This window comes from Lottia gigantea, assembly GCF_000327385.1.
Source record: "Lottia gigantea unplaced genomic scaffold LOTGIsca_2, whole genome shotgun sequence".
NCBI lineage: Eukaryota > Metazoa > Mollusca > Gastropoda > Lottiidae > Lottia > Lottia gigantea.
This window is the reverse complement of record NW_008708400.1, coordinates 5,619,096-5,637,210: the sequence shown is the minus strand read 5'-3', so window position 1 is coordinate 5,637,210 and position 18,115 is coordinate 5,619,096. Positions and strand designations below refer to the sequence as shown.

The 18,115-nt window shown below is 34.2% G+C and overlaps 1 protein-coding gene across 1 annotated transcript; it reads right to left on the bottom strand.

Annotated features, from left to right (window-relative positions):
• Window positions 1–1,940: 1,940 nt before the first annotated feature.
• LOTGIDRAFT_104051 (hypothetical protein) lies at window positions 1,941–2,330 on the bottom strand (the record flags this gene model as incomplete). The annotated part of the gene is made up of 1 exon (XM_009053475.1): window positions 1,941–2,330. A coding segment is annotated over one exon (390 nt), but the record flags the coding sequence as incomplete, so codon positions are not given.
• Between the last annotated feature and the right edge of the window lie 15,785 nt (window positions 2,331–18,115).

The window sequence follows — 18,115 nt, the reverse complement described above, 5'->3', positions numbered from 1 at the left end:
ACTTGATGTGTCTATTAATTGGACTGGAAAATGCATGTTATAGTTTGCACTGGCCCATTGAAATCATACGATCAGAGAGCAGAACGTAATATTTTATAGAGTAAATTTGTTTTCTTGGTGTGAAATACTGCCACAACAGCTGATAAACATTGTTTAATAGACCGCACAACAATTTACCATATGAAATGAGAAGAGCATCTAAAATTAGACATAAAACATGTCAAGTCTGAGCGACCTAGAGTACCTGCAAAACATGGTAAACAATGGCAGACCATCTATGCATCTATGCAATCACTCACTCAATATAACGCATCAATAACACTTTTTCTATGTAGGCCTAGATTAGTAATACATCATAAATATATACTTTTGGCGAAAAAAAAGTCGTGGTTACGTATATTTAAAAAAATTATTTTTCTACTTAGAGGTAAGTTTCCATGGTGATGCATAATAATCATTACAAATAATAAAAAGTGAAAATTTCCCGCGGCTATTTCGTGTGACAAGCAAAAGAGTATGTGTAGAGGAAAGTATGTAACTGACAACGCTCTGGGCAATGTCGATTTGACATACAATATAATAACTTTATACCCCATACTGCTATTAAGATAAAATATATTTTCGTTTCTCTTCTCATACATCTCAAAATTTAACGTACCTTTTATTTTGCGCCATATTTGCTAATAGCATAATAGCAGCAAAATGTACCTTTAAGAGAGTACACCAGAGCGATAACACTGTATCTTAAATAACTAATAAATCGTCATAGAAAGTCATAGTTAGAGCCTACTGGTCAATTCACACCTGCTCACACCTTTACGTCAAAGTTCAAAGGGTCATGACGTCATTGTTTTTAAAGCTAACCTGACTTGATAAAACTCAGCATCTATATTTCATTGACCATGCTGTGGGTTAGCTACAAAATGTTTCCAAGGGCGTAGTTTAATGGAGGCACATGAGGAAAAATGCTTCACTTTTCAAACAACGACCAACCTTTTTTCAAAATCCAACTTGGATTGCGCTACAGCTCATCTTCTTTCGTAAAGTATCCTATTGATTAAAAGTTTGACCACAAACAAAACTTATCAGTCGAATTAACTAATTGTGACCAGATGAAAAATTATTCACATACAAAGCAATGTCAAGACGTTCATGTGAATTTCGTGTAAAAACGTTGAGCAAACCGAACACTAAATTCGGATCATGCCAGTGTCCAAGGAAGTTCAGAACTTGATAATTGAGAAAAAAAACTCCAAAAAAATCGGCATCATAGAGACTAACTAGAAAGTTGGATAAATTTTATTTTGATTGGTCAATTACTGTCAAACTGGCGGATGCGTCGAATTCCAAAAGTAGTCTTCAATGACAACAAATCAAAGTTGGATTGTACAGACAGCAAGTAATGACTACAATTAGACTGACAGAAACGTGGGTGGCAAAATGATTACCACATTAAAATAATCATGATGTTGGCATTTGCAGAAAAAAGAGATTCGGCCAGCTACAAAAATTGTCTTCATGAAGAACGTGAATATGGAATTTTCAATGAAATATTAAATTAAATCAGTTTCTCATCACGACAAGGCAGATGACCACAAGGCCATTGACTGTTTAAATATTCACTTTACCTACCCAAAGCATTATCATTTCAATCCAGTAGAGTAGAATTGAAACAACTTTCACAAAAAGAAACAACCTCGTACTCGTAGATCTGAAACAACCTCTTACTAGTAGATCTGAAACAAGTTCTCCAACTAGAGCTACTGGTAGGTCTGAAACGACTTTTTCAGCTAGAGTGACTGGTAGATATGAAAACTTTCACAACTAGAGTTACTGGTAGATCTGAAACAACTTTTACAACTAGAGTTACTGGTGGATCTGAAACAACTTTTACAACTAGAGTCACTGGTAGATCTGAAACAACTCCACACATATAGCTACTAGTAGATCTGAAACAACCTCTTACTAGTAGATCTGAGACAACCTCTTACTAGTAGATCTGAAACAACTTCTACAACTAAAGTTACTGGTAGATCTGAAACAACTTCCCCAACTAGAGTGACTGGTAGATCTAAAACAACTTTTACAACTAGAGTGACTGGTAGATCTGAAACAACTTTTATAACAAGAGTTACTGGTAGATCTGAAACAACTTTTACAACTAGAGTTAATGGTAGATCTGAAACAACTTTTACAACTAGAGTGACTGGTAGATCTGAAACAACTTTTACAACTAGAGTGACTGGTAGATCTGAAACAACTTTTACAACAATAGTTACTGGTAGATCTGAAACAACTTTTACAACTAGGGCTACTGATAGATTTGAAACCTCTATTTAAATATATATATTTAAAATAAATAAAAGACGCTTGAAAATAGTCTAATGATTGATGGGTACGTCTCCAAATTTAAATTAAAATTCAATTTCCTTATTACATCGATAAATATAGAACAAAAATTGAATAAGCTAATTAGCTGCATTTTTAATAATAGGCCTATTGCAATCCATCATTTCATTATCAACATAGCATATTGATATGTGCGCATTAGCATAGTATGAAACATTTTGAATCTCATTTACAAGCAAATTGTAGCAAATGAAATGAAACAGGTTTCCTTTAGTTTTACCTTCAGATTTTGATAGGTGAAAACCGCCATACAGTGTGCAATATGGGAAATTTGATAAAAGTATTAGTACCAAACGTATCATGGCTTCTCAAGACTACATGTATCTGCACTTGGTAAAATAACAATCTTTGTGGTTGAAATGGGATATTGATCATGAACCACAGTGAAAGAACACTCATATCGGCTTGCTAATATTCTTTTTCTGAGTGTATTCGTCTGAATAAATTACATGGGTATATCATTATCTAGATCACCATTAAGTCGAGCAAGTACGAAAAAACATGCATTAGCCGCCATTACAAGTTGAAAGATCTCTGATGAAGTTATCATATATATATTGATTGAGTGCAAAAATGTCACGTAGAAGTCACGGTTTAAATCTAGTTAATCAATGTTTCTTTTTTACAAAATATAGTAACTCTCAAAATATCACACTTTTCGTCGGTCAAAAAACAAACAAATTTTTTTTTTAAAACCATGACCACAATGGTCAACGTGTAGGTATTCCGATCTCGATATCCCGTTAGATGATAACTGGTTCAATATGACGTCACGTAGGCCTATATGGATTATTGACTTGAATTTGGGCAAGTATGTTACGTCGTTTCGATGAGCACTTCAAGTGGACAATGACACATACGAGAGATTTCCTTTTAATATTATAAAGGCCGATGCAAGTCATGAAACATATAGTCAGAATAAATAGGTCATATTATGCAGAAGTTACATCGACCTTCAACGAACTATTGGGCGCAATTTTCATAGAGAAGCTTCTATTGTTCTAATATATCCACATTTACTGAAAAATATAGGCAACTGAATATGTATAGGTACCATACAAAACAGTAACCCTTGTCAATGCCTTTCAAAATTAAATGCAAAGCTTGGAACGTACCCAAAAATCACAAAAAAAGCATGGGCACTGAACCAAAAGGCAGTGTTTAGGTTAGTGCACACTTCTGAACTAATTTTAGTATACATGGATAACCAATAATTTTTAGCATACACACACTGTTATGTGGATCAAACGTTACGTAAACAAACAGACTATGACCATTTCCCGCCAATATATCATTCATATTTAATGATCTTTCCTGAATATATGTATACGAACAATGGAGATAAAAACGTGGTGATATTATCATGTACGATATGAATATAGTTGTACACCCATTATATTCATTGAATTTATGTTGAAACCACAATACCACACATACGCGTGGGAGTGGTATGGCCTATTTAATAATTTTAAATACTATATTAACTCACAATATGTTTTAAAAAAACTTACCTTCGGAGTTTAATATCCAAGAGAAATGTTACCTCAATTCTGCGCTCAAAATAACCTACGTGAAAATGTGAATGTAGTACATGTATACTATATTATTTGTACCGACCTAGCTTTTAGCCAATCAACATTCGTTATTCATGGGTCATATTTAAAACATTGGCTGGCGCTTGACCTGATGTCGACTAGAATTGTCGATTTTCTGACTAACTATTTAGAATGAAATGTGGTCGATCAATATTAGGCAAAGTGACTGGATAACCAAATGCAGTAAATACACTCAGGTCTTTCTAATTGTTTTAGCCGACTTACTGCAAGTCATCATGACCCCATTACAGCTGCATCTGCAACTACTGGTAATAACATAATGGCCTATTCTGAATTTATATTTAATGTGTCATATAAAGATGGTTTCTCGTGGTCATCATAACCTCACCGCATTATGAATAACAGAATATGACCACAATGTCAATTTAAAACCAATCCACATTTGTAATTAACAGTATAAATATTAGTTACTAGTTATGCAAAATCCAACTACATCAAGTTTAACTGGAGAATCTATAGGCATAGATCGGTCTTTATAACCTTAGCTCCTGTGATTCTTACAGCAGCTCAACATACATAGGGACTGGTTGAAACAAATACCATTGTCTCCCTATCCCTAAAGGGGTCCCCATCCAAGACAAAATATTAACTGTCTACAGTCCAGACTACTTTTACAACATACAATAAGGCTACAACATACTGAAGTCCCGACCCACATACTCATCTAGTTGAGCCACTGTATGTTTTAACATGATCTCGCATTTTGCAAAAATTCTGATAACCAACCAATTCCATTACTACAAGTAAGCATCATACACCATTTCTCTCCCGGATATACTACCTGCTTCCTGAATAATCAAGCCTGCATGCAGAAAGTTTGAGCTTTCGCGTTATGTTTGTGTTCATTTAAAGGGAACAGTTTGTTGAATTTGAGCTTTGTCAACTGGTAAAACACATATCTATACGACTTCATCTCTTCAACAATAGTCATATTTTTCTGTATGTAAACTGTTTTTGTGAGCATGCTGAAACACCGAATGCCTTTTGACTGTAAAATAATCAGACCACAATATACCTGGGCAAACTAAATACATGGTTCTTTAAATGTTAAATGTTGTCATGAAATGAATTACTTGAGTGGTGAATAACATGACAAATGAACATAAAAAACTTTCAAAACAGGTTTTTTTTAATTGATTGCGGTCTGTCTTACATCTTTCTGCATACTATTTGGTTATATCTACATCACCAAGATTAACATATTTCTCGAATGAAACACGGAATTAAATGGACACAAAAACAAACAGAAAAATCGATAAAAATATAATCGACAAAATTATACAACACAGAGGAATAATATGTTTTTCTGACCGACAAATAAATAGGTAATTATCAAGTAATCCGCTTCTCATTGCATTCAATTTTCTTTTCTTTATAAAGAACTTATTTATCTCAAATTTACTAAATTAGCTACGTTGTTGGCTCAAAAGATGAAAAAGAAACAAAGACTTGTTAATTGAACTACATTAGCAAAGTTATTTTGATGTGGAGTAAATATGTTTTTGACTTTTTTGTATGGTACGATAATTCATATTTTCGATACTGGCATTGAAAACAACTACAGTTACTTTGCATAACTTGTTACTGGCTTTTATACAAAAGTCTATTTGATACTGGCTTTCCAACAATAATATTAATTTTAATGGGTATGAGTTTTATGGGTTTAAGCAGATAATGATTTACACATGACATGAATATTAATACAAAACGATAATAGATTCAATATCATATTTGTACTGGCTATTACATCAAGCCGGCTTTCATAAAAAATGATACTGGATTTTATATAACTAGTTTCGATACAAATGATACAAATTATATTGACTTTAATACAAACGGTACTGGATTTGGCATTATTGTGATACTGGCTTTAATACAAATGATTGCTATCATCCGATACTGGCTTTAATAAGAATTGCAATAGGCCAATTGTTTGTATACAAATGATACTGATTTTTGTTTTACAGATGATACCCGGTTTTATACAAATGTTAAATATCACTGTGATACTGGTTGTAATAATAATTGCAATAGGCTATTACTTTTATATAGATATTGGCTTTATTTTTGATTGTGATTCTGGTTTTTATACAAATGATACCGGTCATATAAATGAAATTCATTATGACAATAGCATACATTATGTACAAGTTTCATATTGATATCGTACATTATGACGACATTTGGAATAACAAACCATTCAGAACAAAATATGCTAACATATTGAGAACAGGGAAAATAATCCAAATTTCAATACATATTTCCAGTATAATGAGATATTAGAATGTAATTATCATCAACCATCAGATTAATTCACAATTTATTAGCCCCATATACCAGAGCCTGTATATATTGTTATCAAGGGTACTAAGAACTTCAAATTTCACCATTTCGATATCTCATACTCAGTCTATGATTTCTGTAATTATTCCAAGAGCTGCGAGTCCAATATGGTCAAATTTCGGTTTAGGGTTTGTATCTGGTATAAAGCTCAGAATTGACTCCGCCATAGTCCGAGATAATACCTTAAGATTTTTCCTTTCTCGTTTCTCTGATCAGTGATACACGTCCGAGAGGCAGAGATTAAAAACGCGCCTGGAAGGGAAAAAATCACCTTTCATTAGCCCTTTCAGGAAAGGCGCAAAACCCATGCCCATATATATATAAATATATACATGCTCCATAAACGTCGGCGTGAAATCGGACTGGTTTCTCGTGATTCACATACAAAGGCTTATAACCGTTTTAATTGCTCTAGGAATCTTGAATTCATGCTCCATAAAAACCCAGAGAAAAACAAATTACTGTAATAAATTAATCATAATAGGTGGGAGTATCTGAAAATAATAAATTATACATGAAAATATTTAACAAATAACTTACCAAAATAAGTTGAAACTTTTCAATGTGGTTTGTTTATCAAGTAATTCATAATAAAACAGCTTTATCAAATATGAAGAAAGCAATAAACAAACTGGCAGTGGCGAATATAAATTAGGCCTACATGAAATACATACAAGCAGTCTGATAAACTTCACAAGTAGCCTTTATCATCCAACCTCAAAAAGTCTATAGACACATCAAAGTCTGGATAAACTGAGACTAAATGACGAAATATTCAATGCATCATGGGATAGAAGTTTATAGAGAAGGCATTGCCCGCAGTTGAACTTTAAACACAATGGTATAGAGGTTAAAGTTGAACGACCTAATAGATGGAGAAACAAATAGATTTGTTTATGAAGATTCCTGGTAGCTATTATCCTGCAGGCGAAGTGAGACTTGATAATCTGATGAAAATGTATATATTGATTTATTGGAGGGGTTATGTATCTATACAGTAATCAATGTAGACTTGATTTAATAACTATAATGACCAGAAGGGTAGACAACAGCGTTTCCACATCATAATTACGCCTACTCAGACTTTCCCTGATACTAAAATAACCATTGTGAAAAAAACCCAGTCTTTAATAGACGTTCTTTGTCATAGAAATCATAAGTTATGCCATCAATATATCACAAACCCAATTTATTGTTTTTCTATAATTATATGAATATGTCTAATTAAATGTCGCGGTAATATATATATATATATTATTATGTAATCATAATTATTCCTTTTTTATGGATTCATGCAATTTATTTGAAAATTATTATAAAGGTTGGTTAAGGCAATATAATGACGTCACAATTTTCAAAAGAAAATTCCATTAAATCTGGAAATTGAAAAAAAAACCAAAAAAAAAAAAAACAGAAATGTTGTATAGGAAATGGAATTCTAAATAAAAACAAGTCTTACATGCTTTATAAATATTCCTATGGCCTTAATCGAAGCATATTGATGCGTTCGATATATGTGGTCGAATTCGGTTAAGGTCAAACAGTTTTATACAAGTCAACAGTTATCTGATTAAACTGTGGCTATATTTATCGAACAAAATAACAGTAAATTAGGCCTATTGTACTATTAAGACTTCTTCTTTACTTGAACATTGTATTGAACATGTTCATTGAATGGTGTGTCCTTTATTGGCCGGATAGAGTGCAGAGCAGTAAGGCGTAAAACCGCATTTTATCTTATAAAGATATAAAAGGGCAAAAAAGAGTATATATGGAAAGTACTCGAATATCAAAGAAACATAAAAGAAAACAACAATTTGCATGGATCTAACCCAATGGCGGCGTCAGTGGGGGCATTTGCCTCCCTAAAAAATGGATTGCACCCATAATTATTGTACCCCTACTTAGCTAAATTAAAAGAACCCTCTCAAACGCTTAGTGTTGTCGCATTTTGAATTCTGTCTCGACAGTTGTTCCCCATTGAGTCAGTTTACCCCCTAGTTGTACTCTTACTATCGGGATGCTGGCATCGCCACTGACCAGCCATATACTACATATAAAATTATCAACACTGCGTTTAAACAAAAATGGATATGGTAAGACGTGTAGCTATCAAAGAAACATAATATGCATTATATGTATTAACATGACCCAAGGTCTATAATTCAACCAAGTAACTTACATAATATCAACTTGATAAGAAGTTATCAAATTACATGCAATGTGCATTGTGATTTCCTTTTATTTGTGTGTGAAAGGGATACAGTCGTCTATATATTTGACTCGCCTACTGATAGAGCTATAAGCTACATTGAATTGCTTGAGAACCCTATGTTTGGTCGTAGGTGATACATACAACTGTAAAGGAACTCAATTTTAGACGATTTGAACCCGACCAACCTGGCTTTTTGCTTGTAATATTTAGGTCTTACAACTTTTTTGTGTAGGTATTCACCTCTTACACGTACGCCCCACTAAGATGAATTTTTTGCTTTACAATTACTTCTTATATAACTCACATAACTTCCAATTCGACATACCGGTAGCCAATGTACCCTGTGACCTAGGTTGGTGCTTTTCTTGGCATTTGTCTCGATGTACATTAGCACTAGACATGTTAATATCGAATAAACGTATCAAAGGGCACACTGAGAACTACAACATAAGAAGTAATTAAAGGAAACCAAAATTAGTAACTCTCTGTGGACAATGCTGATTAAGCGTGTTAGTGAGTGGTCACATGTATACAGTTTCCCACTGTTCATTGAGTACTTATTATTAATAGCTTTAAATTCAATATAGTTTTATAGTTCAAAACGTGGGCGAATCACCTCAAGGAAGAGGTTGAAGAATATCAGACTGTGAATTCTCACTGGCTTCACAGTTTCACAGTTATCAAATTAAAGAAATTGTAACCAAGATGCACTTGTAGGTGTACGGCATCTATATACAGCTTCATTTTCAGCATTTACATCCGGATATGACGTATGTTATATTTTATCTCTTGAATTCACCATTCGTATCTCTTCTGAACATTCCCTGTTCTGGTTGTCTGCAATTGTCGTTCTTACAGAATTAGAAGCTATAAATGAAGTTGCACCCATTCTCTCAAAATTATCTACCTTATCTACCTGTTTGAATATGAGAGCCTATGGACCTTGATTGAACAAATGATGTTTACTGTAAAGAAATGTCATAATAGGATAGAATAACAATACTAAATTTATATCACATCTTATCGGTCAGAATATATATAGATACGTGACGTATATTCAGAAGATAATTTGAATCTTAACTGTGACATCAAGTAAATATCAAACGTCTTACATCCTACAGTTTATCTGAACATAACCCACTGACAATTGTTAAAAGGCCCGGCATCCCCTGAGTAAGCGATATTTAATGTTTTGGGTCAACGAAAATCAAGTCATTCCATCTTAAAATAATTCGGGAATTAAACGGTCTTCCGTGAAAGATCATTTGAGAGATAGTCCATCGTAGAAATTCCACGGACCACTCATTTAATACTTTTTATTGCTCATATTATCTTCACATTCTCAAATCCATTCGAATTCGATTCCTAACCTTCATAATGTGTGCGATGCACCCATTTCTAAGTGACAAGAAAGAAGTACTGTCCGATTCCAAAACATCTGCTTCGGGTCAGACAAAATTGATTACGTGTTATGGCGATTTTCCGGACATATGGAGTTTTTAGACCTATTTATGTTCATTGGATGCGCGAATGATTGATACATTTGGAACAGTTTTTTTTTTAGTTCAGGTATACCATCATTATATCCCTGTAGCCTACATCATTTTATTTCCAGTCACCGGGGACATCAAATTTTTTTTAACGAAACTAAAACGTTATCGGCTAAAAGTCACAGATTCGTGTTTACTAACAAAAGGAAAGTAACAGTGATGCCCAATATCAAATGGCCTACCGTTAAAGTTACGCTGCCGCTCCACAACTTATCTGTTTGGCAACTGTAGTTTGCCGAAACTATGCCAATATTGTCGCGTGATTGTTAGCTGAAATTAGAGGGTTAGTCCTTTAAGACAACAGGCGCTAGTAAACAAAGTCAATGAAAAACAAAACATCAGTAAGATATGTATTCAAACTGATATTTATCATGTATTATTGGTCAACCGAGAGTCACAATATAGCATTACACGCATAAGTAAGTGTTAGGTTTATCTACCAAAGTATCTAAATTTTTGGACTATATTTAGGTCGCAATAATAGTATCACTTGACAAATCACTGCTGAATACCAGAAGTAAAGAGTCTCGCACATGAAGACACAACGGAATTCACTATTCATTACCGAGACAGAATCAACTTTACGGAAACTGGCGAATGGCCCAATATATCGTGGTTTGGCGTATCCGTGATAACTGATAGATCTTAAAAAACAACCTTCGGAGTTGCGAAAAATTTCCATACATCAAGGCCCAGTTTGTCGAACCCTTCTCTAGCTGATAACAGTACTGTCAAAAAAGCCATCTGAGGCTGGAATGAAGGAAGATGTTTTGGACCAATAATAGTCTACAGTCTACATAGGCCTACAATAACGAGAATGGTCTAGAGCAGAAATGGCTCATTGGTGAATTAAACAGTGGATGATACAAGTGAGTGGATATGATTTGGAGTGGTTATGACAGCGATTAACAATAGCTACCCGGATAAGAGATGAAACATGAAAAATGAAATGAACAGAGTTTTACGTCCTACTTTTCTGCACTTAGGCTAATGGGCTAATGAAGGCCTATATAGCACAAATAAATGAGAATGACATAAAGGAGAAATGAACCAAGATGAAATTGTGCATCTAAACTAGATTTAGAGGTTTGAGCAGAACTGAGAATCAATCATTTCTTTGGATAAGTATTGGCATCTTATTTGATGTCAAACTGAAATATTTTTAAATTTTCTTTTTGATATTGGGAATTAAATAATCACAGACCAAACTGAGTTCTTTCATTAAAAGGTATTATCATAAGACAAAATTTCTTTTAAAACGCAAGCATTGGAAAATTATAACTCAGTGGTCCATAATTATCTGTTTAGACATGTCATGTCAGTTTTGGCGACCATAGTTTCTTTGGCTGGATAACCGGTACAAAATAATTATTTGACCCGTTTATAAGCCAATGAAATTCTCGGAAGGTTATACACCAAATAACGAAAATATTCGCTGTGGATTTTATCATGATAGGAAGAAAAATGACGTCATACCCTGAGTGACCTCTTAATGGAAATTACATATGTTGTAGTCATCACATCAAGAAACAAGCGAACCCAAACAGACGTGTTAACTATCACAGTGGCACCAACGAAGTGCACTGTATGACTGAAAGCTAGCTAATTAATACATTCTTTACTATTAATCATTTTACATAATATATTTTCCTTTAAAAGCCTTCATGTCGGTCATAGTATCAGTTATCATTTTATTTTAAAACGAGCGATCGCCTAAAATACTATTCGCCAACAAAACAGAAAATGTCCTGACTGCTTTAAATTTTTAACAAAACAATTTATAGAATTTGAAACTCTGTGCTGTATCAAGGGCAATAACTCACAAAGTTGAAATTATAGAGGTTCTCATAAAGATTAACAAGTCACTTTCAGAAATACATTCATTCACTTGGATCCTAGTAAGTTTACTTTTTACAAGACTTTTTAAGACATACATTTCTTTAATTGATGATGACAATATAAGATTGTCGAAACGTTGTTTACAATAAAACGGCACAATCGACTCTGCTAATAAACAATTATGCAATTGCCTTAATATTGTATAAACAATATGTATTTACATAATAGGATCGGAGAACAGGCTGGCTTTCGCCTATAGTACCATCTCTCTAACTGTAGATCTGCTGTCAAACAAATTGATTCGAACATCGAAAATTGTATTTACCGAAAATATCTACAGAACCCGTTCTGTCCTATTGTTCTGAGTTCAATAAACTGGAAAGACGCCAAGATTTTACAGGACTAGACTAAAACCATTCATGATTTGTTTAATTCAAGTCTACCCCGTAGCCGCTCTCATCCAGATCTTGGAAACATGCCATTTTGAAACAGCATTCTCATGATTTGGTAATATGAGAATTTATACAGACACAAAGCAGCATTGGAATCATTCAATCAGTAAACGCATGTAGTAGATATAACTATAGTTCCAGTTTAGATTGACAAATTTTATTAGCAAATAGTCATACCAAATTTCAGTTTGAAATTTTCATTGACGTTTATCATATTATATTAATAAGATAATCTTGTTGTAAATATAAGATACAATGGATCTAGATAAACGTCCCATATATATAGTTCTTCGGGAGAGGTTCAGTGGAGAGAGAGTGCAAGTACGTGGAGAGAAAAGAAGTTATTAGTAGAGGACAGAACAGAAAAAGGAAAAAAAGGGGGAAAGAAGACAAGGAATGAAGAGAGAGCAGAAGAGGATGATGTAAGAGACAGGCGAAATACAGACAATGGAGGTTGAAAGAGAATCAGTAAGACACAGAAATAACAGTAATCAGAAGAAAGAGATTATTGATAGAGAGGGGTAGAATAGAGAATAACAGTAATGAATGAGAATGCAGTGAAAAGGGGACAGATTGGACCAAGTAGATAGGAAGGATGAATGTAGAATTATACGGTCTACTCGTAAAAGCAGGAGTGAAATATTGTTAACCAGTGAGAACCAGTTAATGGTACTGATTATAGGGGGGCATTCAAAGGAGAGAAAATGCAGAAGTTAAATAAGCGATTTGAGATATTATTTTGGAAGAAATGAGGTGAAGTGCGTAGAAGGTAGACTCGAAAGGGTCTGCAGTTATTTTTAAGGGAAGAAGCAGATCGGAGTGGACATGAACAGAGGGAAGAAGTTCTCACAGCTTAGGGTTTGAGATTAGGCATATGGGGTACTCTCTAATTGCAGTGTTTCGGAGACTTATTCTGAAACGCGGTCTGCAACTTCTCTGACCTATCTGATTTTCAAATTTTTCTTAAGTAGCTTCAGTGGTCAAATAAAGTTGTAAAAATTACCTCCCTTGATGCAAAACGTTTATAGAACGTTACTATAATATTCAATAAAATGTTACGGTTGTAGACTCCAGATCTAACCGGCCAATGACTTCTAATATTATAATAATCATGATTATGGTAACATACGATTGACTCAAGACTATGTTCTCCAAGGTTTCTAGAGACTACTAAGCGTTGTCAAATTACGAGATTTTACAACAATTCTCACGAAAAACATGCAATTTGATTTTATTTGCATCGTTCATCGTGATGAACTTTAATTTTGACTAGAAAAAGAAACATTTTGGATGGCAAAAACGGTTATTTTGACTCACTAACTAAGATGTTGTGCCGCTTAAATTGATTTATGTGATGACGTCGTACTGCCAGACAGTGCTCATAGAAGTGACCGAAAATCGTTTACACATTTGTGGAATTTAAAACTCATATCGATCGAAGATGCCAAATAGCTTAATATCTATAACATTCTGAGTCGTAGGCAATATATATAACACAAATTAGTCAATTAACCATCAATTGCTTTTCAGACCCCGCATTGCTTATTATGTACTCAAGTTGTGCACTTATGTATCTTATATCGATAAAAGAATGATAAAATTCCAGACCATTTGCCCTCCATATTATATTGTAGGCTGAATGTTCATGATGGTGACTGGAAATGCAATGCCTTCAGTTTTAAGCCGGTCTATAAATCAGGAATATAATGACTTCTTAAAGTGACTCAGTTCATACCAGGGCTATATTTGGCTACCGCTACCTTTCACCAAACATGTAAATGTAATTGATGTAGTTCATTTTTCTCCCGTCAAGATATTGGAAAAATTTGATTATAACCTTCAAACTAACTTCTGATGGATCTATATCTGACCAACTTCTCAAACACACGTCGACAAAAATATATGAGCTTCCTCTGCCAAATCGTAAAAATTAAGTCGTAATATTCAAACAGGTATCAATTCAAGAAGTCGATATATTATAACCTTGAAATGGTTATGAAGGTTGGGTTCATACAAGGATTGCGATCTGGAGTCGGAGGTATCACTAGATAATTCGTTTTTTGACTATGAACTTTAGACCGCGCTTTCTGGCCGAGAACAACATACTCTCTAATTACAGGGACGAATTCACCATCAATTTGATCAAATCCCCTAATAATGGCGAACCATAGCCTTTAATGTAAATGGTGGTGAGGGAAGAGGGTCCTTAGGATTCTTTTTGAAACCGTGCTTTAACTTCTTATAGCTTTCTGATAAATCTGATAAATTGTGTTATACGTTGTATGATCAAGTAGGTTAAGTCTCTATTCGTAGTTAAAATGTTCAGACTATTTCGATTTCTTCAGATTGATTACATAACTTATTTGAAGGATTCTCGAGAATTGTGTTTTTGCACGAAATGGAGGCCATTGATTTATTTGACTACTCTGTTCTCATTTTGAACCAATCAGAAAGTAGAAGAACTAGGACGTGTGTCTTGAAATAAATCCAAGATATTTTGGTGAAATGGTTTTATTGACTAGTTACATGATATGTTTGTCTGAACAATCGTTACCTATTTACATATCTCAGCACATTCACACCTGCTTCGTTCCTTTGCACTTCTGCTACACCCATAATTGTTCATCACCATGTGGTATATTATAACACAGTGCTGTGTCTTGCAATTTCGCCGTCGTTGTTAGTCTTGGCTATGCTAATTGCTTGATGATTTTTTGCAGTGGTCTATTCTATGGCAATATATTTTCGTGATTTGATGCGTTAGCTCTAGATGGTCCTGGTTTATTGATCTTGGTTGTTGGGGTTTATTTCTTTTGGTTGTTGGGGTTCATTACTCTTGATTTTTGGGGTTTATTTCTATTGATTGTTGGGGTTTGTTACTCTTGGTTGCTGGGGTTAATTACTCTTGATTGCTGTGGTCCATTGCTCTAGATTATGTGGGTTTATTGCATTTGATTACTGGGGTTTGGTTTATTGCTCTTGGTTGTTGGTGTTTATTGCTCTTAGTTGTTGGGGTTTATTGCTCTTGGTTGTTTGGGGTTTATTGCTCTTGGTTGTTGGGGGTTATTGCTCTTCATTGCTGTGGTCAATTGCTCTAGATTATATGGGTGTATTGCATTTTATTACTGGGGTTTATTGCTCTTAGTTGTTGGGGTTTATTGCTCTTAGTTGTTGGGGTTTATTGCTCTTGGTTGTTTGGGGTTTATTTTTCTTGGTTGTTTGTGGTTTATTGCTTTTGGTTGTTGGGATGTATTGCTCTTGGTTGTCGGGGTTTAATGCTCTTGGTTGTTGGGGTTTATTGCTCTTGGTTGTTGGGGTTCATTACTCTTGGTTGTTTGAGTTTATTTCTCTTGGTTGTTGGGGTTCATTACTCTTGATTGTTTGGGTTTATTTCTCTTGATTGTTTGGGTTCATTTCTCTTGATTGTTGGGTTTATTTCTCTTCATTGTTGGGTTTCATTACTCTTGGTTGCTGGAGTTCATTGCTCTTCATTGCTGTGGTCCATTGCTCTAGATTATGTGGGTTTATTGCATTTGATTATTGGGGTTTATTGCTGTTAGTTATTGGGGTTTATTGCTCTTGGTTGTTGGAGTTTATTACTCTTGATTGTTGGGGTTTATTGCTCTTGATTGTTGGGGTTTATTGCTCTTGGTTGTTGGGGTTTATTGATCCTGATTGTGGGGGTTTATTGCTCTTGGTTGTTGGGGTTTATTGCTCTTAGTTGTTGGGGTTCATTGCTCTTGGTTGTTGGGGTATATTGCTCTTGATTGTTGCGGTTCATTCCTCTTGGTTGTTGTGGTTTATTACCCTTGTTTGTTGGTGTTTATGGCTTTTGATTATTGGTGTTTATTGCAGTTTCTCTTGGGTATGAAAACATACGTTCTGTATGTCACAAATTATCAAAGTATAGTTGGTTGAAGACTGGTAACGTTTGTGAGCTCATTAGACATATTTGTTGGCATGTTCTGGATGAGTGTTAGAGCAGTTGTTTTATGTAGTTTAATAGAACAAAAATACTGCACATGATTTTTTTCAATATGTGTTGAATATAGGACAATATTCTTGGTCTATAGACATAAATAAACCTTTTTATTACACTAAATCAATCGTTGTTCTATGATGACGTCAAAGATAAATCAATAATCAGCAATATGATAAGAGAATTTGTTTTAAAGCGACAGTCTGGTTTCGAGTTCAAGGACTTCATGAGCAAATTTTTAAATCTTATTTTATTTTATGAACGGATAAACGCTTTAAGGCCCACCCGATTTTATCAATTTTGACGGGATGGTTTAGAATGTACTATGAAAAGCCTGTTTTCTCTTTTAAAAAATTTCAATCCCTTTTAACTTAAAAAGCCAAAAACTAACCCTTTTTATGACTGTTTGTGAATTTACTTAGCATGTCATGAAAATTGATTGCGTTCTTCATGCCATTTAATCATCTGATCTTTTAAACAGCAACTAATATAGTTCTAACATATGATGAAGGCAACTTGATATTAGCTCTAATATGTTTTTTCCCAATTATATACAGCTTTTCTATGATATTCTTTTTATATATCTAATTACAATTAATGGTGGCATTGACATTCTTTCATTTCGTTCGATTTTTTATTAACCAGACAAAATTTCCATGTAAGCTCTAGTTCTAAATTTACACTTCCTTTATAAGTCGGTCTGACAAGCTTGTAATATTTTCCAGGACAGTACCATCAGTCTACTCTTTTTCGATTTCCAAAAGATTTTTAACAAGCAGAACCTGTAGCACATGGGGCCTCGGTTTATTTATATGGAATGATCTTTAATCAAGTCAGCCCCTCCGACCTGCATCACTGACAGAAGGAAACCCAGTTAAAAACTCCGAAGGTATTATCACGACCTATGCCAGGATTGATCCCTGGATCCGAGCAAGCGTCTAACTGAGTCACCGCCTCTCGCTATATCGGATGCTCGATGCCAATTCAGGCACGTTTCCAGCTCACTAAAATCAGCAAAAAAGAAATTTATTGCATAGAAATCATAAAATCACGCAAAATAAAGATTTAATATAAGAAAGATGTCATCTGTAAAATCCTTTCTTTTCATAAAGCGCACGAGTCGACCTTGAAACGTGAATAGGGAGGTCAAGTAACGGATGATGGATGTGATTAGGGGTTTTTTATGCACTTGCTTGATTGGAATATTATGCCTCTGTTGGCGCAGATATTTAATTAAGCTTGAGATGAACAAAAAAACATAAAGGCAGATCACAGTGTCAGGATTAATAGTCAAACTAGCAGCTATTAAAATTTATAGTACTCAATTTCAGAAACCGTATTACTTTCCTTTCTTGAAAAAATCGCACTTGTGGTTCTTCTGCAATTTCAGTCAAAAGCGCACACATAAGTTACGACAACAAATATTTGCAGGTTTAAATTCAGTTATACAAACCAATCTGATATAGATCTGAACAATAAAGTTCGTCTGCCTGCGATCAATTGACACCATTTTTTTGTAGAGGAACTAGTCGATCGATGGTGTATGATGAGACAATCCAATAAAAACTTTTGTTTTATTGCCAAGATATCTATTACAATAACAACCAGTAATACATGTACAATTAATTTACTCCCCAGAAAGATTCCTAACAAGTTCCAGGGAATACTTAAGCCTTAATTTTCAAAATATGGTCTCGACATAAACCATCCTA